Source organism: Xenopus laevis, chromosome 1S, assembly GCF_017654675.1.
Source record: "Xenopus laevis strain J_2021 chromosome 1S, Xenopus_laevis_v10.1, whole genome shotgun sequence".
NCBI classification, from domain to species: domain Eukaryota; kingdom Metazoa; phylum Chordata; class Amphibia; order Anura; family Pipidae; genus Xenopus; species Xenopus laevis.
This window is the reverse complement of record NC_054372.1, coordinates 156052413-156078592: the sequence shown is the minus strand read 5'-3', so window position 1 is coordinate 156078592 and position 26180 is coordinate 156052413. Positions and strand designations below refer to the sequence as shown.

At 38.8% G+C, this 26180-nt stretch overlaps 1 protein-coding gene across 1 annotated transcript in view; it reads left to right on the top strand.

Annotated features, from left to right (window-relative positions):
* megf10.S (multiple EGF like domains 10 S homeolog) overlaps positions 1-26180 on the top strand; it is a 93098-nt gene that overhangs the window by 41619 nt on the left and 25299 nt on the right. The window contains exons 6-14 of the mRNA XM_041580417.1: positions 4929-5175; positions 9489-9609; positions 11286-11422; positions 12797-13009; positions 20422-20596; positions 21337-21457; positions 22733-22896; positions 23044-23146; positions 25461-25607. Of these exons, the coding sequence (XP_041436351.1) occupies positions 4929-5175; positions 9489-9609; positions 11286-11422; positions 12797-13009; positions 20422-20596; positions 21337-21457; positions 22733-22896; positions 23044-23146; positions 25461-25607 (1428 nt within the window). The remainder of the gene's footprint in view (positions 1-4928; positions 5176-9488; positions 9610-11285; positions 11423-12796; positions 13010-20421; positions 20597-21336; positions 21458-22732; positions 22897-23043; positions 23147-25460; positions 25608-26180) is intronic.

The following is a 26180-nucleotide window of genomic DNA, read 5'->3' as shown; positions in this document are numbered from 1 at the left end:
CTTCATCTTCTCAATCAACCTCTATTCTACAAGTTTGTTTTCTTTACATACTATAATCTATTATTCCATATATTTAGCCTCTTTGTTCTCATAGAAATAGGGAATGGCCATGAAATAGGCCAAATGTTTAGCAGCATAAGGGCCCACTGACACCTGGGCCCACCAGGAGTTTTCCTGGTATCCCGGTGGGCCAGTCCGACACTGAAGACATCTCATGGAGGTGTTGGTGAATTGGCTCATTGCAATATTTGTGAGTGAAATCAATAGTTTATTCCGTAAATAGCTGCAATTGTCTCTTACTTTCAAGTGTGGAACTTAAGGAGTATTTTCTAGCCATGTGAGGATCTGTTTCCGCATTAGTTACAATCTTGTTAGTATTATATAGTCATAAAGAGGAGAATTCAACCCTAACGTTAAAAAAAACCCTACCCCCTACCCTACATAGACCCCCTCCCTCCTCCCCCAGTGTTACCCTGGTCAAATGCCCCTAACATTTTACTTACCCCTCGGTGCAAATTCAGTCATCGGAGTTCACGGACGCCACCTTCTTCTCTTCGGAACTCTTTGGAATGAGACCAGCGTGGCGGCGCATGTGCAGTTGGATACATTTTCTGCATCAACAACTGCACATGCGCCGAAACTCACGAAAATTGCAGAAGGGACGGTCTCATTCCAACGATTACCAAAGTGGCTGAAGATGGCGCCAGTAAACTCCGATGCCTGAATCTGCACTGAGGGGTAGGTAAAACGTTAGGGGCATTTGCCTGGGATAACACTTAGGCTGGGGGGAATGGGGTCTATGTAGGGGGTTAGGGTTTTTTAACGTTAGGGTTGAATTCTCCTTTAAGGGCAACAATGTATCCCAGAGCCTTGCTTCTAAATCGGCACTGTCCTTAATATGTGAGACTGCATTCCAGCTCTAGTAGATAAAACGTAATCCATATTGTGCGTTCAATCCACATTCAAGCATTCAGTAATCCGTTGCATACACATTACCACCACCGGCGTGTCTGCAGTCATTTCTCACATAGCGGCCGAAATTCAATGCAATTCCGGTTGTCCATTGGAGTGCAAGCGGTAAACAAATCTCCTGGTTCCAGGCTTCTCCTTACACACATTATAAATTTAACCATTGCATTTCTGCTTTTTTAATCATTTATATTACTAGCCACAGTTTTTTTTTCTATTTCATTTCAATTATTATTTGCATATTAATCAACCAAACATTAGAATATGAACTAGTCAATTAATTGAATTAAGAGTGGTTTTTTTTATAGTTCAAATTATTGAATCCCCATTATTTATCACAAAAATATCCCAAATTTGCAATCCTCATTTAGGCCATTAGGCCAAAGTGTATTCATTTATCTTTGGTCTGTGTTGCACCATATGGACAGATCACAAACTCCTTTCAGGCAGAAAATCCGAAAAACTTGTACGATTCTAATTTTGGACGATTTTCGCCATTTTTTTCAGGTTTTTTCCTGAATTGAAGTTTTTCGGGAAAATGTATTGATAAATAATGTGGATTTGGTTGGAGTATATTTCAGAAAATAATGGGATAAATTAGGATTTTGATAAATAACCTCCTAGGTGTCAGGCAATGCCCCTGCTGCTACAAGATGTTCCATTTAAACAATATTGCTGCTCTCCCTTCCAGAAACAAATGCCCTATTTAGCCCATTTATCAATGCAACCCTGAATGGCACACTGACCCCATTGCCCCCATGCGAAACTCCTACCAGCTCTACCCTTTATAACAACTGGTTCTACATTCCACATTTAACCATTTGTTTCTACATTTAAAGAGGTTGTTCACCTTTGATATAACTTTTAGTATGATGTAGAAAGTGATATTCTGCAACAATTAGTGATTGGTTTTGATTTTTTTGATATTTGTGGCTTTTGGGTTTGCAATTTCAGCAATCAGGTTGCTAGGGTCTAAATTACCCTAGCAACCATGCAGTGATTTGAATAAGGGACTGGAGTATGAATAGGAGAGGCCTGCATAGAAAGATGAGTAATAAAAAGTAGTAATAGCAAAACATTTATAGCCTTACAAAGCATTTGTTTTAATATGGGGTAATTTGAAAGCTGGAAAGAGTCAGAAGAAGAAGACAAATCATTTAAAAAGTATAAAGAATGAAGATCAATCGAAAAGTTGCTTAGAAGTGGTCATTCTATGACATACTAAAAGTTAACTTAAAGGCGAACCACCCCTTTAACCAGTGCTTGCAAGTATTTGTTCAAGCTTTTAAACAAAATTTTGGAACTGAACCTGGTGTGTGATTTGTCTTTTTTTAATTGATTGTAATGTTTTCCTCATTTGGGTGATGTATTTTGGCTGATTGTAAAACTTTGGAGTTAGCACCAGAATACTTATGATGTGTTCCTGGGCAGAAGTTATAGTATTCTGTAATCTGAAAAAGCAAGAAAAAAAAGGAATAAGAAAGAAAAGAAACATGTCCATGCCACTATTTTGACAAGCAAGTATTATTTGACAAAAACACATTCACTTTTTCCGCTGCACTCCAATGCCAGAAGGAAAGTAATTTTTCCAAATCACGTGTTGAATAGCTTTGGAATGCCATATAATGTGTGGCTGACATAATTCGCCATGAAATGAGGTGCTAAATAAAGTGTAATTTGCTAGTACAAAGGAAAAATAAAGTCCATGTTTAATGATGTGCAGAAGAGCCCTGGGTTCTTGGCGGGTGACCTGTTCCACAAGTGGATTCTGCCTATTCATCAGTGGTGTTCACTGAATTCACCTTTTAATTACAGCAATTCCTCTCACTGTTTGTCAAAATGCCCTAATAATTTGCTTAAGTTTTTGAGTTGTGCAAGTCTTTCACTGCCATTGTCAGCCGTGTTTCCCATGCTTTGTTATGGGAAGTGTTCACAGCTGCTTTTTTTTGGTGTTTGACCAGCGTGGTTTTATTGTTTGTGCACTACGAAGGCCAGAACACTTCTTGTGCCATAGGTCTGAGCTGCACAGGTATGGGACATGTTATCCAGAATAATTGGGACCTGGGGTTTTCTGGACAATGGATCTTTAGGAGAGAAATGCTTTCTGGCAGGCTGCTGTTTTTCCTTCTCAATGTAACTGAATGTGTCTCAGTGGGACATGGGTTTTTACTATTGAGTGCTGTTCTTAGATCTACCAGGCAGCTGTTATCTTGTGTTAGGGAGCTGTTATCTGGTTACCTTCCCATTGTTCTTTTGTTTGGCTGCTGGGGGGAAAAGGGAGGGGTTGATATCACTCCAACTTGCAGTACAGCAGTAAAGAGTAATTGAAGTTTATCAGAGCACAAGTCACATGACTTGGGGCAGCTGGGAAATTCACAATATGTCTAGCCCCATGCCAGATTTCAAAATTGAATATACAAAAATCTGTTTCAGTGCAGAATTATGCTGGCGCAGCACTATTAACTGATTCATTTTGAAAACATTTTTTTTTCCCATGACAGTATCCCTTTAATTATATATTGGTTTGTATCAAGTGCAAGGTACTGTTTTATTATAACAGAGAAAAAGGTAATCATTTTTAAAAATTTGGATTATTTGGATAAAATGGAGTCTATAGGAAACAGCCTTTCAGTAATTCAGAGCTTTCTGGATAATGGGTTTCCGGATAACGGATCTCATACCTGTATATGAATAAGGGAACACAATAATGTCTGGGACAAAATATAGTAGACTCTATAAACAGAGTTGTGAATGTCTTGAAAATGGTGAAGGCCTAATAAAAATAAAAAGTGTACAAATAATTATATATTCAGGATCTAATAATTCTGCTATATAAAAATAAAAATAGGTTAAGAGTTCATTTAATAAGTATGCCCAATAAAGAGTCCAACATTTGCATCACCGCTACTACGGTGGAATGATGGAAGGAATGTTGTATTGTTGGTGAACAACAAGGCAAATTGTACCAATTATTTTGCATAATGATTCTAAATGAGCTCTATAATTTCTGTAATGTCTGATTTGTTTGATGCTGGCAGCCAGATCTATTCAGTGATGGGAAAGAACAGCACAAACCAAACCGTTACTTAACTTAACAAAAAGCAGCTGTCTTCTGAACCTTCTGCTCATCATTTAACTAAAGATACTGCTTTGAAAAAGTGTACTTGTACACATCAGAAGGTTAGTGATGAAAGACAGTTTGGGGCAAATTTACTTATGGTTGGATATCGAGGGTTAATTAACCCTCGATATTCGACTGCCGAATGGAAATCCTTCGACTTGAATATCGAAGTCGAAGGATTTACCGCAATTTGTTCATTCGAACGAAAAATCGTTTGATCGAACGATTAAATCCTTCGAATCGTTCCATTCAAAGGATTTTAATCCATCGATCGAACAATTTTTCTTCGACCCAAAAAAGCTTAGAAAGCCTATGGGGACCATCCCCATAGGCTAACATTGACTTCGGTAGGTTTTAGGTGGCGAAGTCTTTTTTTTTAAAGAGACAGTACTTCGACTATCGAATGGTCTAATAGTCGAACGATATTTAGTTCGAATCGTTCGATTCGAAGTCGTAGTCGAAGGTCGAAGTAGCCCATTCGATGGTTGAAGAAGCAAAAAAAAAAATAGAAATTCAACGTTTTTTTTCTTCTATTCCTTCACTCGAGCTAAGTAAATGGCCCCTTTGTGTTGGGTTTTATTGTATAGCATATGTATACATTGTATATTTGTGCCTGAAATCCATGGTTTCCATTAGGTAACACACAATGGGGATATTTTCTGCACTCATGATCTGCAACTACTGTGTTCCTCTGAAAACAAACAGACAAAACAGCATTTTGTATCTTATGGATTGTAAACAGGAGAGCATTCAGGCACATACCTACTATAACTTACTTTTTACTTCTTGTAGAATCTGTGCTCATAAAATGCTCACTCAAGTTTTCATTTATTAACAGCTTGTGATGTTGACCATTGGGGGCCACATTGCAGCAGCCGCTGTCAGTGTAAAAATGGAGCCTTGTGCAACCCCATTACTGGAGCCTGTCACTGTGCTTCTGGCTATAAGGGCTGGCGATGTGAGGAGCGCTGTGACCAACGGACTTATGGGAATGATTGCCAACAAAAATGCCAGTGCCAAAATGGAGCCACCTGCGATCATGTAACTGGTGAATGCCGTTGTCCTCCTGGTTACAATGGGGCTTTGTAAGTATCTAGTTATAGAATGTAGGCCAATAATCTTTCCAGGACAAGAAATGTCTGTATCTTTAATCGTTAACTTTTGTTGGAGGCCTAGTTATCTGAATAAGTGTGTTTATCCAAAACACAGGGCTGAACAAGTACATTACAAATACGCTCGGAAATGTACTTTAAGGGGCAGATTTTTTAAGGGTCGATTGAAAATTCAAATTTTTTTTATGGTCAAAACTCTTAAATTCATCTAGGGAATTATCCATACTTGATTCAAGTTTATTAAAAAAATTCCATTTGAGAAATTTATCATACTGACCCTTTCAATGGGAGAGGTCCAGGGATCAATTTGGTGATGTTTGTAGCCTTCCTGACATTCAAGTTTTTATAGGAGAAAAAAAACTGGAATCCAGTTTTCTATAATTTGAATCAAATTTGATTTTGAGTTTTCAGATTGGTAAAATTCGTCCAAGTTTTAAAAATTCGATTTTTTTAATAAATATCCCCCAATCGAATTTAAAGTGGACCTGTCATCCCGACACAAAAATCTGTATAATAAAAGTCCTTTTCAAATTAAACATGAAATCCAATTTCTATTTTTTATTAAAGCATTCATAGCTGTTGTAAGCTCATTTAAACATCTCCGCTGTCAATCAAATATTGTCTGCCACTCCTCTATGCCAGTGGCATAGAGGCGGGGCAGACAATTACTTTCACTTTCCATTCAGCACTTTCTAGATGTCACTGCTCTCCACACATTCCCCCGTTCTCTTTACCATTTAATTGTGTAGCCAGGGCATGGGGATGGACATCAGGTCCCCCATTCTGGTGCACAAACAAGATTCTGAGATGATACAAGGCTTGTCTTAATAATAGTGTTCACAAAATGGCTGCTGCCTGCTTGCTATAATTTTGAATTCCCAGACTGAAGGAAGCAAGATTCAAATAATTTATATAGTGTAATTAAAGTTCATTTTGCTTGACTAATGTGATAAAATAGGATTTTGAATATTTTATTTTGGGTGACGGGTCCCCTTTAAGGGAGTTTAAAACAACTCACATGAATTCAAATTCGACCCTTGATAAATGTGCCTCCCCTTGTTGTTGTAGGTTTAAGAACCCTTTAATATCCTAAGCAAACCACATGCTCGCTATTATGACAGTAATGCCCTTCTACATTTGCATTTATGGGGATAACATAATAAAAGTCTGCAAGTTTCCACCAGGTTGAGTAAAGGTGGCCATACACGGGCCGATAAAAGCTGCCGACAGACCGTGTCGGCAGCTTATTGGCCCGTGTATGGGGGCCCCCGACGGGCTTCCCCGATCGAGATCTGGCCGAAAGTCGGCCAGATCTCGATCGGATGGGATTAAAAATCCCGTCGGATCGTGGCCGCATCTGTTCGTTGATGCGGTCCCGCGATCCGACCGCCCGTTTGGTGAACACTAGGATCCGATCGTTGGGCCCTAGGGCCCACGATCGGATCAGCCCGATATTGCCCACCTCAAGGTGGGCATATCGGAGGGAGATCCGCTCGTTTGGCGACATCGCCAAACGAGCGGATCTATCCGTGTATGGCCACCTTAAGCCGTAAAAAACAGATATCTTCTATCCTACTTATTGATCACTATGAATTTCTAGATGTTATATAAGCTTTGTGACATTATTGGTGCAAAGTAATAAAAGAAGCAATGATGGCTAAAGTTGACCATAGATGCAACTATAATGTCATACAAATTGAAGTTTCGTATGATTTTCGGGGCATGTGTGGATTGTCCCGATATTTTTCATACCATGGCAATCGGTCATTTAGTCGATCAGACAGATAAGATTTCTGTCGGCTAATGATACTTTCTCTGCATGTATTGCCTATCTAACAATATCAATGGGCAACTGTGACTAGAATTAGTTGGACATAACTTGCATATGATTGCTGTCATGGCCAGAACATCGGCTGATGTCTAATAGTTAGTGGCAGGTCGGAAGATTGGGACATCCGATTGTTCGCCCGCTACAGGGGTAAAATCTGCACGTCTATGAGCAGCTTAAAGGGGAACTATCGCGAAAATGAAAATTTAACACAAGCTTCAGCATTCTGAAATAAGAAACTTTGTAAAAACAATCAATTAAATATTCTGCATTGTTTCTAAAATAATCAAGTTTATGTTCGCTATCGCTCTCTCAGCATCTGTTTCTCTTCATCCTGTCTTCTTGTAGAAGTTGGGTTCAGATTTTCATTTATAGCTAGACCAATATATCTTATAGGGGGGGGGGCTACCTTTCCCGTATCAGAGCTCACTCAAATAACTGATTCCAGTACAAACAAAATATAACAAAGTAACTGCCATTTGCACAAATCCTGCATATAGAGAGACATGGGGGGGATTTCACAAAAGTGTCGGTTAAAAAAGTAACCCAGAAGTGGCGGTCGACAAATTTGTAAAATGTCGTACGTACGGCAAATTCACAAAGGCAGATGTTACCATCTCTGAATGTCTCGTAAGTCTGACAATTTTCTAAAATGTCGTATATCTTTTCATCGTACAAACGACATTTACCAAGACTTTTTAAACGACAATTTGTCTGACATTTTCATTTTGGAGAGCCTAAAGTGTCTGAAAAATTGTCGGTAAAAAAAATGAGTTTATAAGTAATTCATAAAAATGTCGGGAAAAGTGGCGCCGAAAAAACCACGCCCACTTTTAACGACACTAATTCAAAAGTGTCGCACATGTCGGAAAACTGGCGGAGAAATGCTCTGTGAATTTGTCGGCTGTTGCTACGACACTTTCTACGACATTTTAAAGACATTTTTTCGTTCCCGACACTTTTGTGAATTCCCCCCATGGTGTCTGGTGATTTAAATACAATGGGGTCCGTTTACTAAAGTGCGGTAAATCTGACTTTAAGTTTCCGCATGTTACCGCTGAGAATATTTTTACGCCAGAATTTTCGCAGCGACTAAGTTTACTAAACAGTGATGCGCTCAGTAGTCATTGCAATCACTTGCGGTAACTGCATTAACGAATCAGCTTACGTTATCGGTAATTCTAGCGAATTGTGAATTTTCTGGCGACAAATTAAGTTTTTGCGAATATTTATGCTATAAAATAGTCTTGTTTTATGGCGGTTATTGTGGCAATTTTTACTGTGACATTTATGGCCAGAAATGCATCTTCAAAACTCATAAACTTTATTGACTGATGATTATACCATCCAACAACATTACCAGAGTAACACCAATCAAACATTTATGCATCATATAAACCCTTCTGCCAATAGAATAATATGAACAAGAAATGATACCAGTCAATCTCTTTGCTTCATAGAAATGCACAGTTTAATGTAGACAATCACAATGAAACCAAAAAAGCGTAGAGGCCAACGAATCCTTGGACTGTGATGCCCACTGCCAATAATTCACCTCTGAGCTGAAACTGCTGCTGTTGCACCAGATAGAAGCAGAAGCCAAAACATCCTGTCAGCAATAGCTACAGATCTCTCTCCTGTCAGCAAAGAATGATGGGTAAAAAAAACAAGTATTATGCAATAATTTCTGCCCCTTGAAAATTTTCTGGTGAAAAAATACTTTTACACCACTACATATGTGGCGGTAAAATTTTGCGAAAATTCTTGCGTAAAGAAAAGTTAGTCTTTTGCACATTTGGCTGTTTAGTAAAACAGGCGTTAGTGTTCGTAGCGTTATTTTCAGCGAATGCGATAACTGTCGAAAACATATTTTTGTGCAAGAAAATTTGCAAATTTATATTTACCGCAGGTTAGTAAACTGGCGAAAACATATTCTGCGACAAATTTCTCTATATTTTGTGCGAATATTTTTACTTTAGTAAACGGACGCCAGTGAACTCTAATACATACAGTATTCCAGGAAAAAGGAGCCCCTCTATAAGATATAGTGGATCTAATTATCAATGATTATCTGACACGCAACTGCTGCATGAAGGGAGAATGAAGAGAAACAGATGCTGAGAGAGGATTAGTGACGATGAACATGGTTATTTCAGAAACAATGCAGAATTATTAATTCATTGTATTTATTTCCTATTTCAGTATGTTGAAGCTTATATTAAATTTTAATTTTAGCGATAGTTCCCCTTTAAGAGCCTAGTTACTCATAGCAGCCAGTCAGCAGATAACATTTACCGTTAATCTGTTTGACAGCAATGTGCTGCAAATGTTTAAGTGTAGTTTTAAAATTGTTAATTTAACTTTGATCAATTGCATTTCTGAATATAAGCTCAAGAACTAAAAAAGGACTGCATGTTAAAAGCATGTCATATTATCTTGATGTTCTTTGCCCATCCAGCTGTGAGGACCTGTGTCCTCCTGGGAAGCATGGCTCTCAGTGTGAAGAAAGATGTCCATGTCAGAATGGTGGTGTGTGCCATCATGTAACTGGAGAATGCTCCTGTCCTGCCGGCTGGATGGTAAGTCACATGGTCTAATTAAGTTCGCTTTGCCTAACTTGGCAGCTACAAGGTGATCAATAAAAAATAATTAACTTATTTAGTCAATAAGCCTTTCTCAATCATGCCGAATGACCTTTTGTAAACTAATTAATTAGAGAGGGCTTTCCTAATAACAGAGGGCTTTCCTAATTTTCCAACTCTCTCCAGGGCTTGCACTATATTACAATTTGGCTGGACAAGATTTTCATTCACAAGGGCATTTCTAAATGGCAGTTGTCTTCATCTGAATGTTTATTTTTCAGATATCATTTCAGAATAAATTGTTTTTGATGCTGAGCCTCATATGACTGTATTTTCGTTGTTATTGCCTATAGATCCTGCAAGTAAGGAAACATCCAGCACATGTGTCATTTGTGCTGCATGTTTAAGGGCTAAGGAATTCTCTATGATAGGGGTCCCTAACCTTTTTAACCAGTGAGCAACATTCAGAGGTAAAAAGAGTTGGGGAGCAACACAAGCACGAAAAATATTCCTGGGTGGTAGCTACTACTTGGTAGCCCTATGTTGGCTGGCAGCCTACAGGAGGCTCTGTTTGGCAGAACATTTTTTTTTTTCGACCAATACTTGCCTCTAAGCCAGGAATTCAATAAAAGCACTTGCTTTTAGGCCACTGGGAGCAACAGCCATGGGGTAGGGGAGCAACTTGTTGCTCATGAACTACTGGTTGGGGATCACTGCTCAATGACAGCAGGAGAGAACTGACACTTCAGCAGACGAATCACAATTTGTGATGGGCGAATTTATTCGGCATGTACGAATTCACGTCCGATTTCCACATTTTGCTGCCAGTGAATAAATTCGTGAAATAGCCGTTAAAATTCGTCTGCAAATTTTTGCCCCAGTGTCAAATTTTTTTTTGACACTGGCGAGAATTCTAACACCGGCGGCAATTTAATGCCTGTTAAATTGTTGCCGGCGTCGGAAATTGTCTCTGCCGTCTGAATTATCGCCGGTGTCAAAAATTGCGTTTCACGAATTTTTCAGCGAAACGGGAAAAATTAGCCCATCACTAATCACAAAATCTGGTGGGAATCCGTTCATCTGAAACACTTTTCAGATAAATACTAACAATCCGCTAATCAGCCAATCAGTGCTGGGGGTTGTGCAATATGTTTGAACCATTCATTTCATAATAAAGAACATTTTATTTTAAAATACTGAAAAAAGAATAAACTTCAGATGAGTTTATGTTATATTGGGATATACAATATGTACATTTTCTAAACAATGATCAGGCTCACTGATGCTCTCTCTAAACTTTCCGCTGCTTACCTATTTTTGGCAGTGTAACCTGCATGTTGGGCAACACTGGGTTTGGGGGAGTGAGGTCCCTGACTACAGTGCTTATTATGTAGCAAACCTCCAAAAAGATAATGTATTTATCATAGAAAGCATTGAGCACAACTGAATATGAAATAGTGAGCTATGGGGAAACATGACCATGGCTGTAAATTATATACTTAGAATATAAATTCTATGCATTTCATTTTGAGAAACTTCTAGCCAAGCTTATATTTGTACTTTGGCAGTGGGAAAATGCCTCAAAGCTTATCAGGTCAAGTGCTAATTATAATTAGATTCAGTCACAGTTCTCAGCTTTCCACATATACTGTTAATTTTCTGCTTCAATTCAGGGCACAGTCTGTGGCCAGCCATGCCCTGAGGGTCGTTATGGGAGAAACTGTACACAGGAATGCCAATGCCATAATGGAGGAACATGTGACTCTGCTACAGGGAAATGTTACTGCAGTCCGGGATACAATGGAGAGAGGTGAGGAAATAAAAACCCATCTGTGCCTTCTTGTGATGGCAGAGATTCAAGGAAATTTCAATGGTGGGCATCAAACCCATTTGTCCAATGATAGGATCACATACCTCCCAACTTTCCCATTTTTCATGGGGCATTGACGATTTTGACAGTCCCGGATTGTTACTGAAATGTCCCAACTTTGTCTTTGTATCTTTTTCTGGCTGTTCAGTGCAAGAGATCAAAGTTTCTAACTTAATTGGCTTTTGGCAGAGAGCCCAGACTAGATACTTAGATACTTTTGTAACAGTTTAAGACAAGCAGGTCTCTTGGGATAACTTAGACTCACAGCTAAAAGGGCAATTGAACTTCATTAGTAAAACTGAAATAACACATAAAAACCCCATATATGTGTTCAAAATTTCATAACCTGCCAAATTTGGTAAAATGGACATGGTAATTAGGGGGTGTGGCCACAAAAATGGGCGTTGTCAAAAAATCTTTTTCTCACTCTTTCTATTTACAAAAGTTTGGGAGGTATAGGATCACATGGGAGAGCCTGTCAAGAATAGTCAGTGTCCCCAGCAAACTGCGTCTTTAGGATTATAGGAAGTTGACTGTTTTGGTCCCATACATGTAACATTGTGCTGACTTGATCAAGAAAAGCCAATTTAGCAGTCAATATCAGTCCACTTATGGGCACCTTAGATTAAAATTCAAAGAATATGGAGTTCATATGTAAATCATAGCAAACAGGGAACATCACTGGGCAAATAACGTGTCTGCAATTACAAGCGCTTTACGGTAGAACAAGCTTGTGTTAATATGGTCCATATATTAAACAACTCATGCTTCAATAAAAACATATTTTTGCATGTGTAATGTACTGGCTACTTAACTGTGCCCTTGGGCTAAGGTGTAATTTTTATTTTATAGATGTGTCTTTTATAATGGGAATAATCTTGCAAAAGGTTGACTTCTGTATTGTAATTTATATTGTTTTGTGTTATCTTCCCAATGATATCTACCATAATATCAGGCTTGAACTTGGCACAGCTAGCCTATTCTCTGCTGTATTCATATATGAGCAGGCAGAAAAGCACCTGCACCCACCACTGCTGCCTCCCATATAATTGAATGAATTAAGATTTGTGTGGCAGCCTTAAAATGCTCTCTAGAGCTATTTTGGGCTAAACCCTCAGTACTATTACTTTTAGCCATTAAAATATGGAATAGTACCAGTAATAGGAGTGATGATCTGTATTAAAAAAAAAAAACAAGCACATGTGGATGCAAAGCATGCACTTTTAGCATTTTAGCATGTGTAGACGTGCACATACATTTGGGCCTAGCCTTCATTAATAAACATTCCTCTATATTATGCCTCATTCTTTACAGGTGCCAGGAAGAGTGTCCTGTTGGCTCATATGGAGTAAATTGTGCCCAAACCTGTCAGTGTTTAAATGGTGGGAAATGTTACCATATCAGCGGTGCGTGTTTCTGTGAACCTGGTTATACAGGGGAGCGATGTGAGACAAGACTGTGCTCTGAAGGGACTTATGGGATTAAATGTGACAAGACGTGCCCCTGTCATTTACAGCACACACAGAGGTGAGAGAGAAATGTTCTATATTGTTGCACTTGTAATGGTATGTGCCATGGTTTCCAAACGTTTACCACCACTAAAACCTCATGAATCCTGTTCTCATTAATTAAGCCTGTCTTTGAAGTCATCTCCATTTAATTGCAGTTTATTTTGATAAACATTCTCACAGTTACATTTAGCCCTGTATAGTTACACTGCACATTTGAAGGAAGACTGAAGGCATCGTACAGAAAAAGGCTTGGGAATGTAGTAACAAAACTGTCAGCAAGGTGATGTATGGTACTGTAGGTTACCGGCGCAATCAATTTGAACTTCTTTTGGTTACGAGGCTGCACACTCAGCAGTTATTCTTTTTGCGGAATGTCAAATGCGCAAATATACACGTTGAATATGCCACGATACCCATCCACTTAATGATAAGAGAATATTCAAGGGGCAGATTTATCAAGGGTCGAATCGAAAATACAAACTTGAAATTCGATTTTTCGATTTTTTTTTTATCGTCAAAATTGTCAAATTCCATTAGGGAGTTATTGAAATTCAATTTGAGTTTTTAAAAAAAATGTGATTTTCGGGATTTATCATACTCTGGCTCTTTAAGATCTCAAATTTAACTATTTGCCATCTAAAACCTGCTGAATTGTTGCTTAAGTCAATGGGAGAGGTCCAGGGATCAATTTTGAGTTGTTTGTAGCCTTCCTGACATTCGAGTTTTTTTCAGGGAAAAAACTCAATTTGAATTCAATTCGAGTTTTCGGGTCAAATCAATTCATCCGAGTTTTAAAAATTTGATTTTAATAATACATTTCGATTGGTCAAATTTCGAGTTCATGGGAGTTTTTAAAAACTTACTTGAATTCGAAACTCAACCTTTGATAAATGTGCCTCTGAGTGTTCTAGGTATACTCAGGTTTCACACAGTGTGATTCACAACATTCAGTCAAATAAACCATGGGCCATATTATCCAGTCTGGTTATGCATTTGGATGGCTAAACTCCTTGATTCAGCTTTTCACCCCCCCCCCCCCAAATTGATCACATAACAAAAGTGCCATACTGTTCCAGGTCGGATGGTGACTTCTTCCACATCCAAATGGGTCATGAGTCAAACTTGTTTTCGGTTTTGGCAGATTCATACTGTTTGACTGAGCAAAATACTTATTTGGTGGTGGACAGACAGTCAGTTATTGAAACTTACAGTACCCATCGTACACTTATTCATGATTGTATTTCCAGGAGGTGATTGTTTTGTGTAAAGAGCTAGCAAAAAGTTTAATCCTCAGATGTGGAAACCGTCATACTTATTGACTTTAGCTGCAGTGATTAATCATTTGCAAGGGCAATAGTAATGCTCTGCTGGCTTATTTCACTGTTAACTGACTGACAACTAATTCCAGAATCCTACCCTCAAGCATTTCTGTCTCTCAAAACAAATTGGAAGTGGGCAAGGCTGTGTGTTTCCACATTATGCCTGAATAGTAATAGAGAAAATGCCTACTATTTCTTTATAATAGGGGATCTTGTCTAGTATATCATTTTGACCATTCAGATATATTCCTGGAGTTGATTGTGAAATTCTCCGATGATTCTGTTGGTCATTTAACACTTGGATACGACAGTTGCTGAGTGAAAAATTATGTGCATAAATGAATTATGGATATATCAGGTTTCATTAGATCAAGAGCATGGTATGGCTGTTTTAAACCAAATTGTGCAAAATAGAATACAAATGTCTTTATTTGTTCTTCAAAGTTAGGTCCATTTAATAACAGAAGCAGGTCCCATGCATTTAATGATCTACATGACAGCACATGCAACCCCAGATCCCTAGCAGTCTTGCGGAACCAGCAGATATTTGAAGAGGTGGATTCTGTATGTTAGAAAAACTATACAGACAAATACAATTGTCTGAACATTTTGGGCATGTTCAAGTATTCCTTACATCTGCAGTTGAATGATCACTACCTGCAAAATATTAGATAAAGTGACTAAATTCACATTTTCTAAAACCACGAATCTCATGAAATTTATTAAAAGATCCAAACTGAAAAGTCACAAATGAAAAAGTTGCTGAACAATCCGGAAAGGAATATGGAAAATCTCTAGAATTTTGAGTTTTTTGGATAATTACTAGTAAACCTCTAAAAGTCAGAACTGATTAAAATAATCCAATAGGATCAGCGCAGCTCCCATTGGCTTCTATAGCACCCTGACAATTTTTATCCATGTAGCTATCTCTAACTGGATATCGCAACACTACCTTAAATTAAACCTCTCTAAAACTGAAATGGTTCTCTTTCCTCCAACTAACACCAGTAGCATCCCCAAAGTATCCATCATAGCTAACAATTCACTATCACCCCCTCTCCCCAGGCCCGGTGCCTCGGGGTTATCCTAGATTCTGCCCTGTCATTCACTCCTCATATCCAGTCACTTATTAAATCATGTCACTTCCACCTAAGGAACATATCCAAAATACGATCATTTATCACCCAAGATGCTGCCAAAATTATTATTCACTCTCTCGCCATATCACGTCTAGACTACTGTAACTCTCTTTTAATTGGCTTTTCCCTCCAGAAACTGTCACTTCTCCAGTCCATAATGAACACTGCTGCGAGGCTCATATACCTCAGCAACCGCTCCTCCTCTGCCTCGCCATTCTGTCAATCCCTGCACTGGCTTCCGCTACCTTTCAGAATCAAATTCAAATTAATGACCCTGACATTCAAAGCATTTCATAACTCTGCCCCACCCTACATCTCTGAACTCATCTTTATATACTCACCCACTGGCTTACTACGCTCCTCTACTGACCTGCTACTCAACTCTTCTCTCATTACCTCCTCACATGCTCGCATTCAAGACTTTGCAAGGGCTGCACCCCTCCTCTGGAACTCTCTCCCATGGTCTGTCTGACTTTCTCTCAACCTTTCTTCTTTCAAGAAATCTCTTAAAACACACTTGTTTCGAGAAGCCTACCCTCACTCTGCTTAACTACCAAACGCTACACCACATACAGTACCACATTTCACACCCACTTAATCTGATCTTGCCCACTCCCACACCTTGTGTATTACTCCCTTCCCTTTAGAGTGTATGCTCTTTTGCATAGGGCCTTCCTCACCTTTTGTACCTGTATTGATTGTGATGTATGTAACTCCATATGTTCTATGTATATAATTCATGTAATTTAGTTGTATAATCACATTTACTTTACAGTGCTACGCAATATGTTGGCGCTATATAAATACATGTTAATAATAATAATAATAATAATAAAAGGCTCTGCTTCTCTTTACTGTTTTTCCATATATTCCCTTGAAAATTAATTTTTCAGATTTATCCTTCTTCCTAAAACAATTCCTAACTCCACCTTCCTCCTGTAATATTTCATAAAACTTTGCAACCTTGGTATAGTGCAATGTGTCTAGAATTACCCTTGACTACTGTGCCACATTGCTGCAGACTTATACTGTCCCTTTGTGCTCTACATTGCACACTGTCACATGCAGAATCATCTGAACCCATTTTGCAATTTAATCTTATTCCATTGTTTAAATTGTTTTGTCTCTAAAATCGCAGTCTTGGCCACTATTTTAGTCATATTAAAGTTTAATAATAATAATAATAATAATAACAACAACAATAATGGACTAATAGTTGAACAGAACTCTACTATCAAGATTAATTGGCAACATTTTGTATTAATACCAAGCTTGCTGGTCCTTTCCATCAGCAAAAAAAAAGGCCACTCACAGGTGGTATGCAGCATCTACAAACAGTGGGAATGTATATTATGGGAATGTAAATAGGGTTTAGGAGCCCGAGCGCAGAGAGGAACTGCCTTGTATCTACCCTGTAGCAGCTTGGTTTTTCATCAGGGTCTTATGTACCACCCTTTGTTTGGCCCCTGCTCTTCATCCTGTCTGACTTGGGTGGCCCTAAAAGGAGCATAAAGTCCCACCAGTATAGCAATATGGACCATAATGAGGCATGGTACCTCCTCAGTTCAATAACATTGCAAATTTTGAGGAGGGTGGTTTTATCACATTCCCAAATTAGTCACACAAAAGAGCACTTAATTTCCAGTATATATATATGAAAACAAATACAACTGCTCAGAGTGTCAGGAAGGTGACAAGCAGGGATTACCAACACCTCGTATTTCTAAGTAAAAGGCTTAACTGATAACTCAGGGATAACTGACACCTCATTTATAAATGTGTTGATGTTCAGGCTTGTGCAATTGCCAGATAAGCCAATAAGGAGCTTTATGGTTGATATATGCCGGCGTCAGACATGATGATATTGTTAAATGCCTCTTGGTGAGTCACAAATGCAATGATCATGTTCTATAAGTGCAACAATTGCAGGTTATTTATAATGCACTGCATTACAAAATTTTGCATATTTGAGATTTTAATCATTAATATATTAACTAGTAGCAGTGCAGCACATAAAACCTGTCTCTAATGATTCTGGCAGTTCCAGTTTCTGTGGTATACCTCCCATATAGAATGTTAATTCCAAGGACGCCCCTAGAAGAGACTTTACTGCAGTCTCTGACAGAAGATACTCATAAAACATCATTCCCATTGACAGGACATTTGATTTGGTTCTTAAAACCTGCCTAGTAGTGCAAAGGGAGAGTAGGACAAAGTATCCTATTGTGTTGGCCTCCTTAGCATGTTTCTTTTAGCACAGCTGACCATGTCAGTTAGTTATGTATCAGCAGCTGTTCTGATTGCAGATTCAATGGGGCTGCGGTTTCAGGTAGGGACAGATGGTCTCATAAACAGGTATGGGATTTAGGCTTCTGGCCTTTATTGCAAAGGTCAGTTCATTAACAAAAGTAATGTTCCTTCCCATGTGTCTAACAGAAGGTGAAATCATTAGCAGGCACAGAGACGTTCCCTCTATCTGCTTCCCAGTTAGGCTTATCTTTTGTACTCAGCTCGGCCAGTACTATCAGCTTGCTACAACAACTTAATGACGTAATGTGTTTTAAAAGATGTTAAAATGAAACCTTAAAACAAAAAGAAATGGTTTCTGCTACTGATTCTGACTGGCTTTGATTTCTCTGTTAACTTCTTGTCTCCCTTACTGTAACTGTGTATCAGGTACCAAACTGTAAACTGTAAGGGGCGGAACTCTCTGGGACTAGGTCTACATCTTGTGCTGCTCTTGGCCACGCTTGCAAAGCTGACAAATATACTGTATAAAATGAACATACAGAAATTTAATGTCAACCTTCCCATCTCCCTCCTGCACTAACACAATTGTAAAACAGCTATGGGATCCGTTATCCAGAAACCTGTTGTCCAGAAAGCTCAGAATTACTGGAAGGCCCTCTCCCATAGACTTCATTTTAATCAATTGATTACATTTTTAAAAATCATTTCCTTTTCTGTAATAATAGAACAGTACCTTGTGCTTGATCCCAACTAAGATATAATTTATCTCTATTAGAGGCCAAATATACCTATTGGGTTTATTTAATGTTGAAATGGTTTATTAGTAGACTTTAGATAGGAAAATACAAATTCCAGAAAGACCCATTATCGCATGTTCTGAGTATTCTGTATAACAGGTCCCATACCTGTGTAACGCTAATCTGGGCTAACCAGACCACAAGGAGTTAATGTGTCCAGCTATTGGTATGAGCATGGGTTACACTGCGACTTACACAACAGGGTCAGGGCCTTTGCCAAGTGGAAGCTATCCCTTTAAGGTGTAGTATAACTACAACACACAGGCTACTGCATATAAAATAGATTGATTGGACACCTTGATGCAAACAAAGTGGATGGTTTATTAGCATAAGCAATGACCACAGGTTTACTCACACAGGAGATGATGCAGGTATAGCATATCACAGAGGAGGGAGGATAGCAGAAGATGATATTGAATCATTCTTCCGAGTCCTACCCGAAAGGCATGGGCTCCATTGCCAGCTTGAGCAGGTGGGTCCCCCTTCGCCGAAGCTAGGGAGGGCCCACCATCCCCGCCCCCCGAAGGGGATTTGGGTCGTTTGGACTCCCCTGCAGATGATACAGTACAATGAAGACTGTCACTCCCATAAGGCATAGTAGTCAAGTGTGCATCAATTCCCAGAAGACAGATATACCTCTGTGGGGATCGGGATCAGCAGTGAAGTAGTTAGGGAGACGAAGTCTAAAGCTTAACACCCTGTCCACTGAGTCCTGCACTATAGGCAAACAAGAAGCCTTTGGGAAGATACTCCCTGCTACTATCCTTGATGGAGCACACAGATGCTCATGCTATATAAAGCTGACTATCTCACTCTCCTGGAGAGTCTATTAAAGATCCTAATGATGCCCTAATGATAGCTAACCTGGTTCACAGGATTTCCTGGTCCCTGCCTTAATTTCCAAAGGTACAGGTCTCTTTATGGCTAATGGCTTTACTGGGGCCTTGGTGATCCCAGGCTCAATGGGAAACACCTAGCAGCACAGACACCAGGAGGCCAATACAAGAGGCCACTCCCTACACAACACTATATAGCAGTGTGGCAGGAAGTGGTATTACACCCTTTGACCAATAACTAATGGAGTACTAAATAAACTGTTACAGGGGCTTATACCCAATAACAAAGGAGTAAAGAAAGGGTAGGGATTTAACTCTATAGGAGCCTAACAGATCCTATAGGTCCCTACACCTGTATAACAGTTCTAATTTCTGACAGTGTCTAAAGGCCTTCCTTGGATAACCCTCTGCCCCAAATATCTGCATTCCCAGGCCTGAACCTTTGTGACCTTTCAACGTTTACTAATTTACTAGTAATTTAGTGCAACCATTTGAAGGGCTCATATACTGAAGGGGGCAAAACACAAATGCAAATCAAGTTTGTGCTAATTATTACAACAAACATGTGCCTATCAATAAAGACCTCTATGAGGTTATGTTATGTTGGTACTCATGTTATAGTGTCACTGGCAGTTTGGCAGGAAATACACAGACTCCCATTGGCTGTGAATGCAGTCTATTGCTGATTGGTCCACATAGCCCCCACCACATTCCGGTAAAAAAATACATCAATTTAAGAACATTTTGACTACAAGCAAGGGAACAGTTTTATAATGTGTCCTTTTCTGTTCTGATGTTCCAAAGCTTCCTCTGCTTGAATTAATGCAGAACAAAGTAAAGATAAAGTTATATGCACTGAATTAAACATCTGTAGAATATAGTGTCACAGATATATTAAACTCAAACAACCAAAGCCACTCACACTCTGCTCATTGTTATGATTCCAAAGTAGACTAGCGCCTCCTTTTCACTGTAAAATAATCTAATCCAGGCAGTGATTTAGCACTAAACATTGTAAGTATTGCCACTGATATTATTTACACTTTGAATCATTTGTTCTTTTGCTTCTTTCATCCTCTCTTTTCAGCTGTCATCCTATGTCTGGAGAATGCGCCTGTAAGCCTGGAAGGTCTGGTCTCTACTGCAATGAGACCTGCTCTCTGGGCTACTATGGAGAGTCCTGTCAGCAGATCTGCAGCTGCCAGAATGGGGCAGACTGTGATAGCGTGATGGGGAAATGCATCTGTGCTCCTGGTTTTACGGTAAATAAGGACTTAAGCTCTTCAATTTCCCTTGTGTTTTGTGCTACAGCAGGAAAGTCTGTATTTTAAGAGCTTGTATAATGCTAAACAGGAACAGATTACTATGTGAAAATAGAGGTTTGTCATCTTACAGGTCTGGCTTACATCAGTGCCGTTCTATAAACAGTTATATAAAGTAAGAATTTATCCCCTGATTTCACCTCTGTGTAATATAGCCTTCTGCAGCACTGACCTAGACAATTACAGGAGGAATTGTATCCCCATTCATCTCAAAAGAGAAACATCATACAAATCAATTTTTATCTCAGCAGTAATGTATAATTATATAATACACAAAAGCCATGGGTATCTTGTAAATGATATCCTTTTAAATGGACTAGTGATGTCATCAGTTATAAACGGTGAGTAGTGATGTCATTTTTGTCACATGACTCACTAAAACTTGTGCATTATAATAAATAAAGTACTCCTTGCTGGAAAATATGAGGATATTAGAAGTCAGCCTTGTGCTTTTATATGGTCATGGAACTCCTCGGTAACTTATAATATCTTTATATTTTACAATAGGGGGTACTTTATTCACTATATTAAAGATGGTTTAAAAAAGGCGTTTTATACTTCCAAAAGCCTCTAGAAGTAGATCCGGAGGAAGGCAAACAAAGCACAATTCTTTTTTTTCAACCTGGATCAGTTGGCACCTATTGTTTAACATTCATTGTGTATATATCCTTTATTTTCAGGGTGTGGACTGTTCAACAGCTTGTCCCCCTGGTACCTATGGCGTTAACTGTTCTTCTCTGTGCAGCTGTAAGAACAATGCTGTTTGCTCACCAGTGGATGGTTCTTGTACATGTAAAGCAGGTATGGTACAAACCTTTCCAGCCTTAGGTATCTTCCTTTTCTTACAGTAATGCTGGGCAAGCACGCCTAAATTTGGTAAAACAAGTTGGATGCATATCCTTAAAGGGACACTGTCATGGGAAAAATGTTTTTTTTTTTTTAAACAAATGCATCAGCTGCTGCTCCAGTAGAATTCTGGATTGAAATCCATTTCTCAAAAGAGCAAACAGATATTTTTATATTTAATTTTGAAATCTGACATATTGTCAGTTTCCCAGCTGCCCCCAGTCATGTGACTTGTACTCTGATAAACTTCAGTCACTCTTTACTGCTGCACTGTGATATCACCCTCCCCCCCCCAGCAGCCTAACAACAACAGGTAAATAGATAACAGTTCCCTAACACAAGATGAGAGCTGCTTGGTAGATATAAGAACCACACTCAATAGTAAAATGCAGGTCCCACTGTGACACATTCAGTTACAGTTGGAAAAACAACAGCCTGCCAGAAAGCAGTTCCCTCCTAAAGTGCTGGCTCTTTCTGAAAGCACACGACCAGGCAAAATGACCTGAGATGGCGCCTACACACTAATATTACAACTAAAAAAATACACTTGCTGGTTCAGGAATTCAATTTTATAGGTAGAGTGAATTATTTGCAGTGAAAAAATCCCTTTAAGCAGGGGGCAGATTTTAACATACCATTTTGCAATCCTCTTGTATACTGACAAAACAGGATATTTTATGTGCCAGTGCTGCTGGATGGCAGATGAGAAATTTAAAGGGAGCTTTTTCATCCTCACTTTTTGTCAGACCAGGTCCAGCCTTAATATATGAAACATGCCATTAAAACATCCATGTGAATGGACGAATCACACAGAATCTGTAAATTCACCCCACGTGCTAATGAGTTGGAATTTATAGCGAACTGGAAACAAATGTAATTATAATTGAACCCATTAGAGATTAGAAGAACCAGTAGTTTGCGTAGTTGACACTGACACATGCTTTGATCCATAAGCAGCAATAATACTGCACTTTATTGATCTGAGAAATTGTTAGGAAAAAAAGGCGACTAATGTAGATTTAACTAAGAAAGATGCAGAAAAATATCAGGAGGAGCACATGGAAACATTTTTATGACATTCCTTTCACACCATAGTTAAGTTCTAGCATATAAATCTGTACCAAATAATAACAGAATCTGTAACATACTGTAAATACTATATACTAACATAAAATGCATCTAATATAAAGAAGTAACCATAATCATTTATGTTATTGTACACATTCCTAGGGTGGCATGGGGTAGATTGTTCCATAAACTGCCCTAGAGGATCTTGGGGTCTTGGATGCAACCTTACCTGCCAGTGCCTGAATGGAGGGGCCTGTAACCCACTGGATGGAACCTGCACCTGTGCTCCAGGCTGGAGAGGGTTCAAATGTGAACTGCCATGTCAGGTAAAGATTGCCATTTTAGTTCATTTAAACTGATGGCCCTCACTCCATTTAAATGACATGTTAAATGATGTTTCAGTCTAAATTTGATCTCACTTACATACAGTAAATAGAACAACAATATGTTGTTTGTGTTTTGTCCCTGTTAAGGATGGAACCTATGGAATGAATTGCATTGAACGCTGCGACTGTAGCCATGCAGATGGCTGTCACCCTGCTACTGGATTTTGTCGCTGTCTGGCAGGGTGGGCAGGTGAGCATTACAAACTGTGGGATGTGAATGCGTGACTGTCAGTTAAAAATTCACTTTTAGCATGTATTTGCAAAACACCAACAAATTCTGCAGTATATCCATAAGATAGTCCTAGATAAAATAGTAACTCACCAAATCATAGAGGAGGCTCAGGTGCACTGCCCTGAGCCTTCAGTAAAGGGAGCAGTTCAAACCATACATTTGTAGAGCAGGCACTCGAATGAAGGAAATCTTCCATCAGGCAAAACAAGAACATCTATAGCCTTACTCGTTTCATGTTACAAACACAGATTTAACAAAGGTCGAATTTCGAAGTTAAAAAAACTTCGAAATTCGACCCTCGAATTGAAATCCTTCGACTTCGCATATCAAAGTCGAAGGATTTTTAGTGTATTCGATCGATTGAACGATCAAATAGAAATCGTATGAACGAACGATTAATTTGTTTAAATTTTTAGCGATCGATCGAAAGACTCCTATTTTGCTTCTAGACTTAGTTAAGCTAGAACCAGCTGTATAGTAAATAAATATAAAGTGCCAAGTGCAATATTCACCATATGGATCTCAAATAAAGCGTTTTGAAAAATCTCAGTTGTTTGGTTGTTTGTTTTCTTTTAAAAAAGTTAAAAACGGCGCCGTAAACAATTGATAGCAATAAAAAGTTAATCACAATTAATTCTTGATATTGATTTAATCAAATTCTAAGTACCGCTACTATGGAAAACTCCAATTAATTAGTGATTATATCCTTATTACATCAGGGATCCTGGCAACCAAACTGCAGTTTTCAGCATAAATGTAATTTCATCATATGAGCAGCTACAACAATTTTGAATTTTTTGGGGGGAGGGGTTTATAAAGTGAGAATAATGAAATGTAAAGTATGTTTGCATGCGATTTCCACTTTTTTGTTGAGCAGAGGTTTGAGCCCAACTGATTAATGCAGTAGCAATTAAAGGGATACTAGCTCCAGCAATTGATAATACCGTATTACCGGTGCTGGGTAACAGTAGATTCTATTTAGAAGGATACAAAACCCTTTCATTTGCTGGTGGAACTGGCCCTTTAATGACATGAGGTTTTCTTCTGAGCTGTTTAGTGGAGTTTTATCATGAGCCTCCAGTAATTGCCTAGCAACTTGTGCAGCTCATAAAGGGCTCTTTGTCCTGGGACCTGGCAAAACATTCCTTCACAAATCTCCTTATCGACATCAGAACAGACCAAAATCAGCCTGGAATCTTTTACTTCTGAAGGGCTTCAACTTGACAAGGAACTGAGGAGAGATCTTCATAATATTCACCTAGTGCATGCTAGCTGCACAAATCATTATTTTGTATTTGTGGGAAATAATCCGTGTACACAAACATGGGAAAGTTTTGGCAAGCTTCTGTCATGTACGAAAGTTGAAGTTCCATCAACTTTGGGCTTTGTGTTGTTCATACAAAGAAACAAATGATCTATTCAGCTGTCAGGCAGCTTTGATTGTTAATGCAGAACAGACACAATAAGGTGTGGGTACTTGCTGTTATTTCCTGGGTATTCTATCTGTTAGTAGAATATATTACTCCTTCTACAGATCACTATTTCATTAATCACTCCTCTATTGTGCTAAAAGTAAGACTCTTCAACCTAAAGGAAGTCAGAGTCCATATCTGAGACTTTGGGGGTTATTTATTAAACTCCTGTCAGACTTTTTGGGGCAAAACTCTGACTTTATATAAGCGTTTCTTTAAAAAAAAAATTAATGTTTATTAAAGCCGATGCAGCAAAAAGCCAGAATCCGAAAATCCGCCATCTCAGACCTGCCGAGGTTGTGCATAAGGCAATGGCAGAGGTCCGTATTCTATTTTGAAGTTTCTGTGGTCTTCGCCAGAATTAGCCCGAAAATCTAACCTTTTCGCCCAAAAATCATGAATAAATAGAGCGATTCTGGAAAAAAACTCTGGATTTTATCGAGTTTTTACCCAAACCAATTAAATGGAATCGTGGATTCTAGAAAAATTCGGATTTTGATAAATAACCCCCTTCATGTTTGCTCCTCCTAGAGATTGTTGGCTCTGGATTTTGGGAAATTTCTGAACACAAGTTTAACAAAACAAACACATGAGACTTTCAGTAAATTGCACAATGAAAGCCAAATGACTTAATTTTGGAATCTGCAAATTTGCTATAATCCTACAGTAATCAGCTCAGCACAAATTGCAATTAACCCCATACCAAGCAGCCTTTAGAAATAAGCAGCTACGCAGACCTTGCCAAATATACTAATTCATTCCTATATTTTATTCTAATGTCTATGGCATCTGTTTAACAGGAATGCACTGTGACAGTGTGTGTCCTGGAGGACACTGGGGACCAAATTGTTCTCTATCTTGTAACTGTAAAAATGGTGCCTCATGCTCACCAGATGATGGGATCTGTGAATGTGCTCCTGGATACCGAGGAACGACATGTCAGAGAAGTAAGTCCACTAAGTATGCTCACATTCATCCTACAAGTTACAACTGTGTTTTCCATATTTAAAATAATATTTAAAACATATTTAAAGAAGCCTGATCATAGAATTTTCAATGGTACAGGAAATATTGTATAAAGGAAAGTTGTCTCTCATGTAAGAACTAACAGGCAGGTGCTGTGACTGTTTTCTGAAAAGTGTTCCGATTAGAGTAGAGAGAGTGTTTTCTGTGCTTGCAATTTATTGCTGGCAGAGAAAAAGTCCACATGACATAGACTTACAAAATAATGTGATTTTTCAGTAGTAACTTGTCACCATCCCCTACAACAGGGATCCCCAACCTTTTTTTTACCCGTGAGCCACATTCAAATGTAAAAAGAGTTAGGGAGCAACATAAGCATGAAAAAGTCCCTTGGGGTGCCAAATAAGGGCTGTGCTTGGCTATTTGGTAGCCCCTATGTGGAGTGGCTACAATTAAAACTTGCCTCCAAGCCTGGAATTCAAAAATAAGCAACTGCTTTGAGGACCCAGAGAGCAACCTCCAAGGGGTTGGTGAGCAACATGTTGCTCATTAGCTAC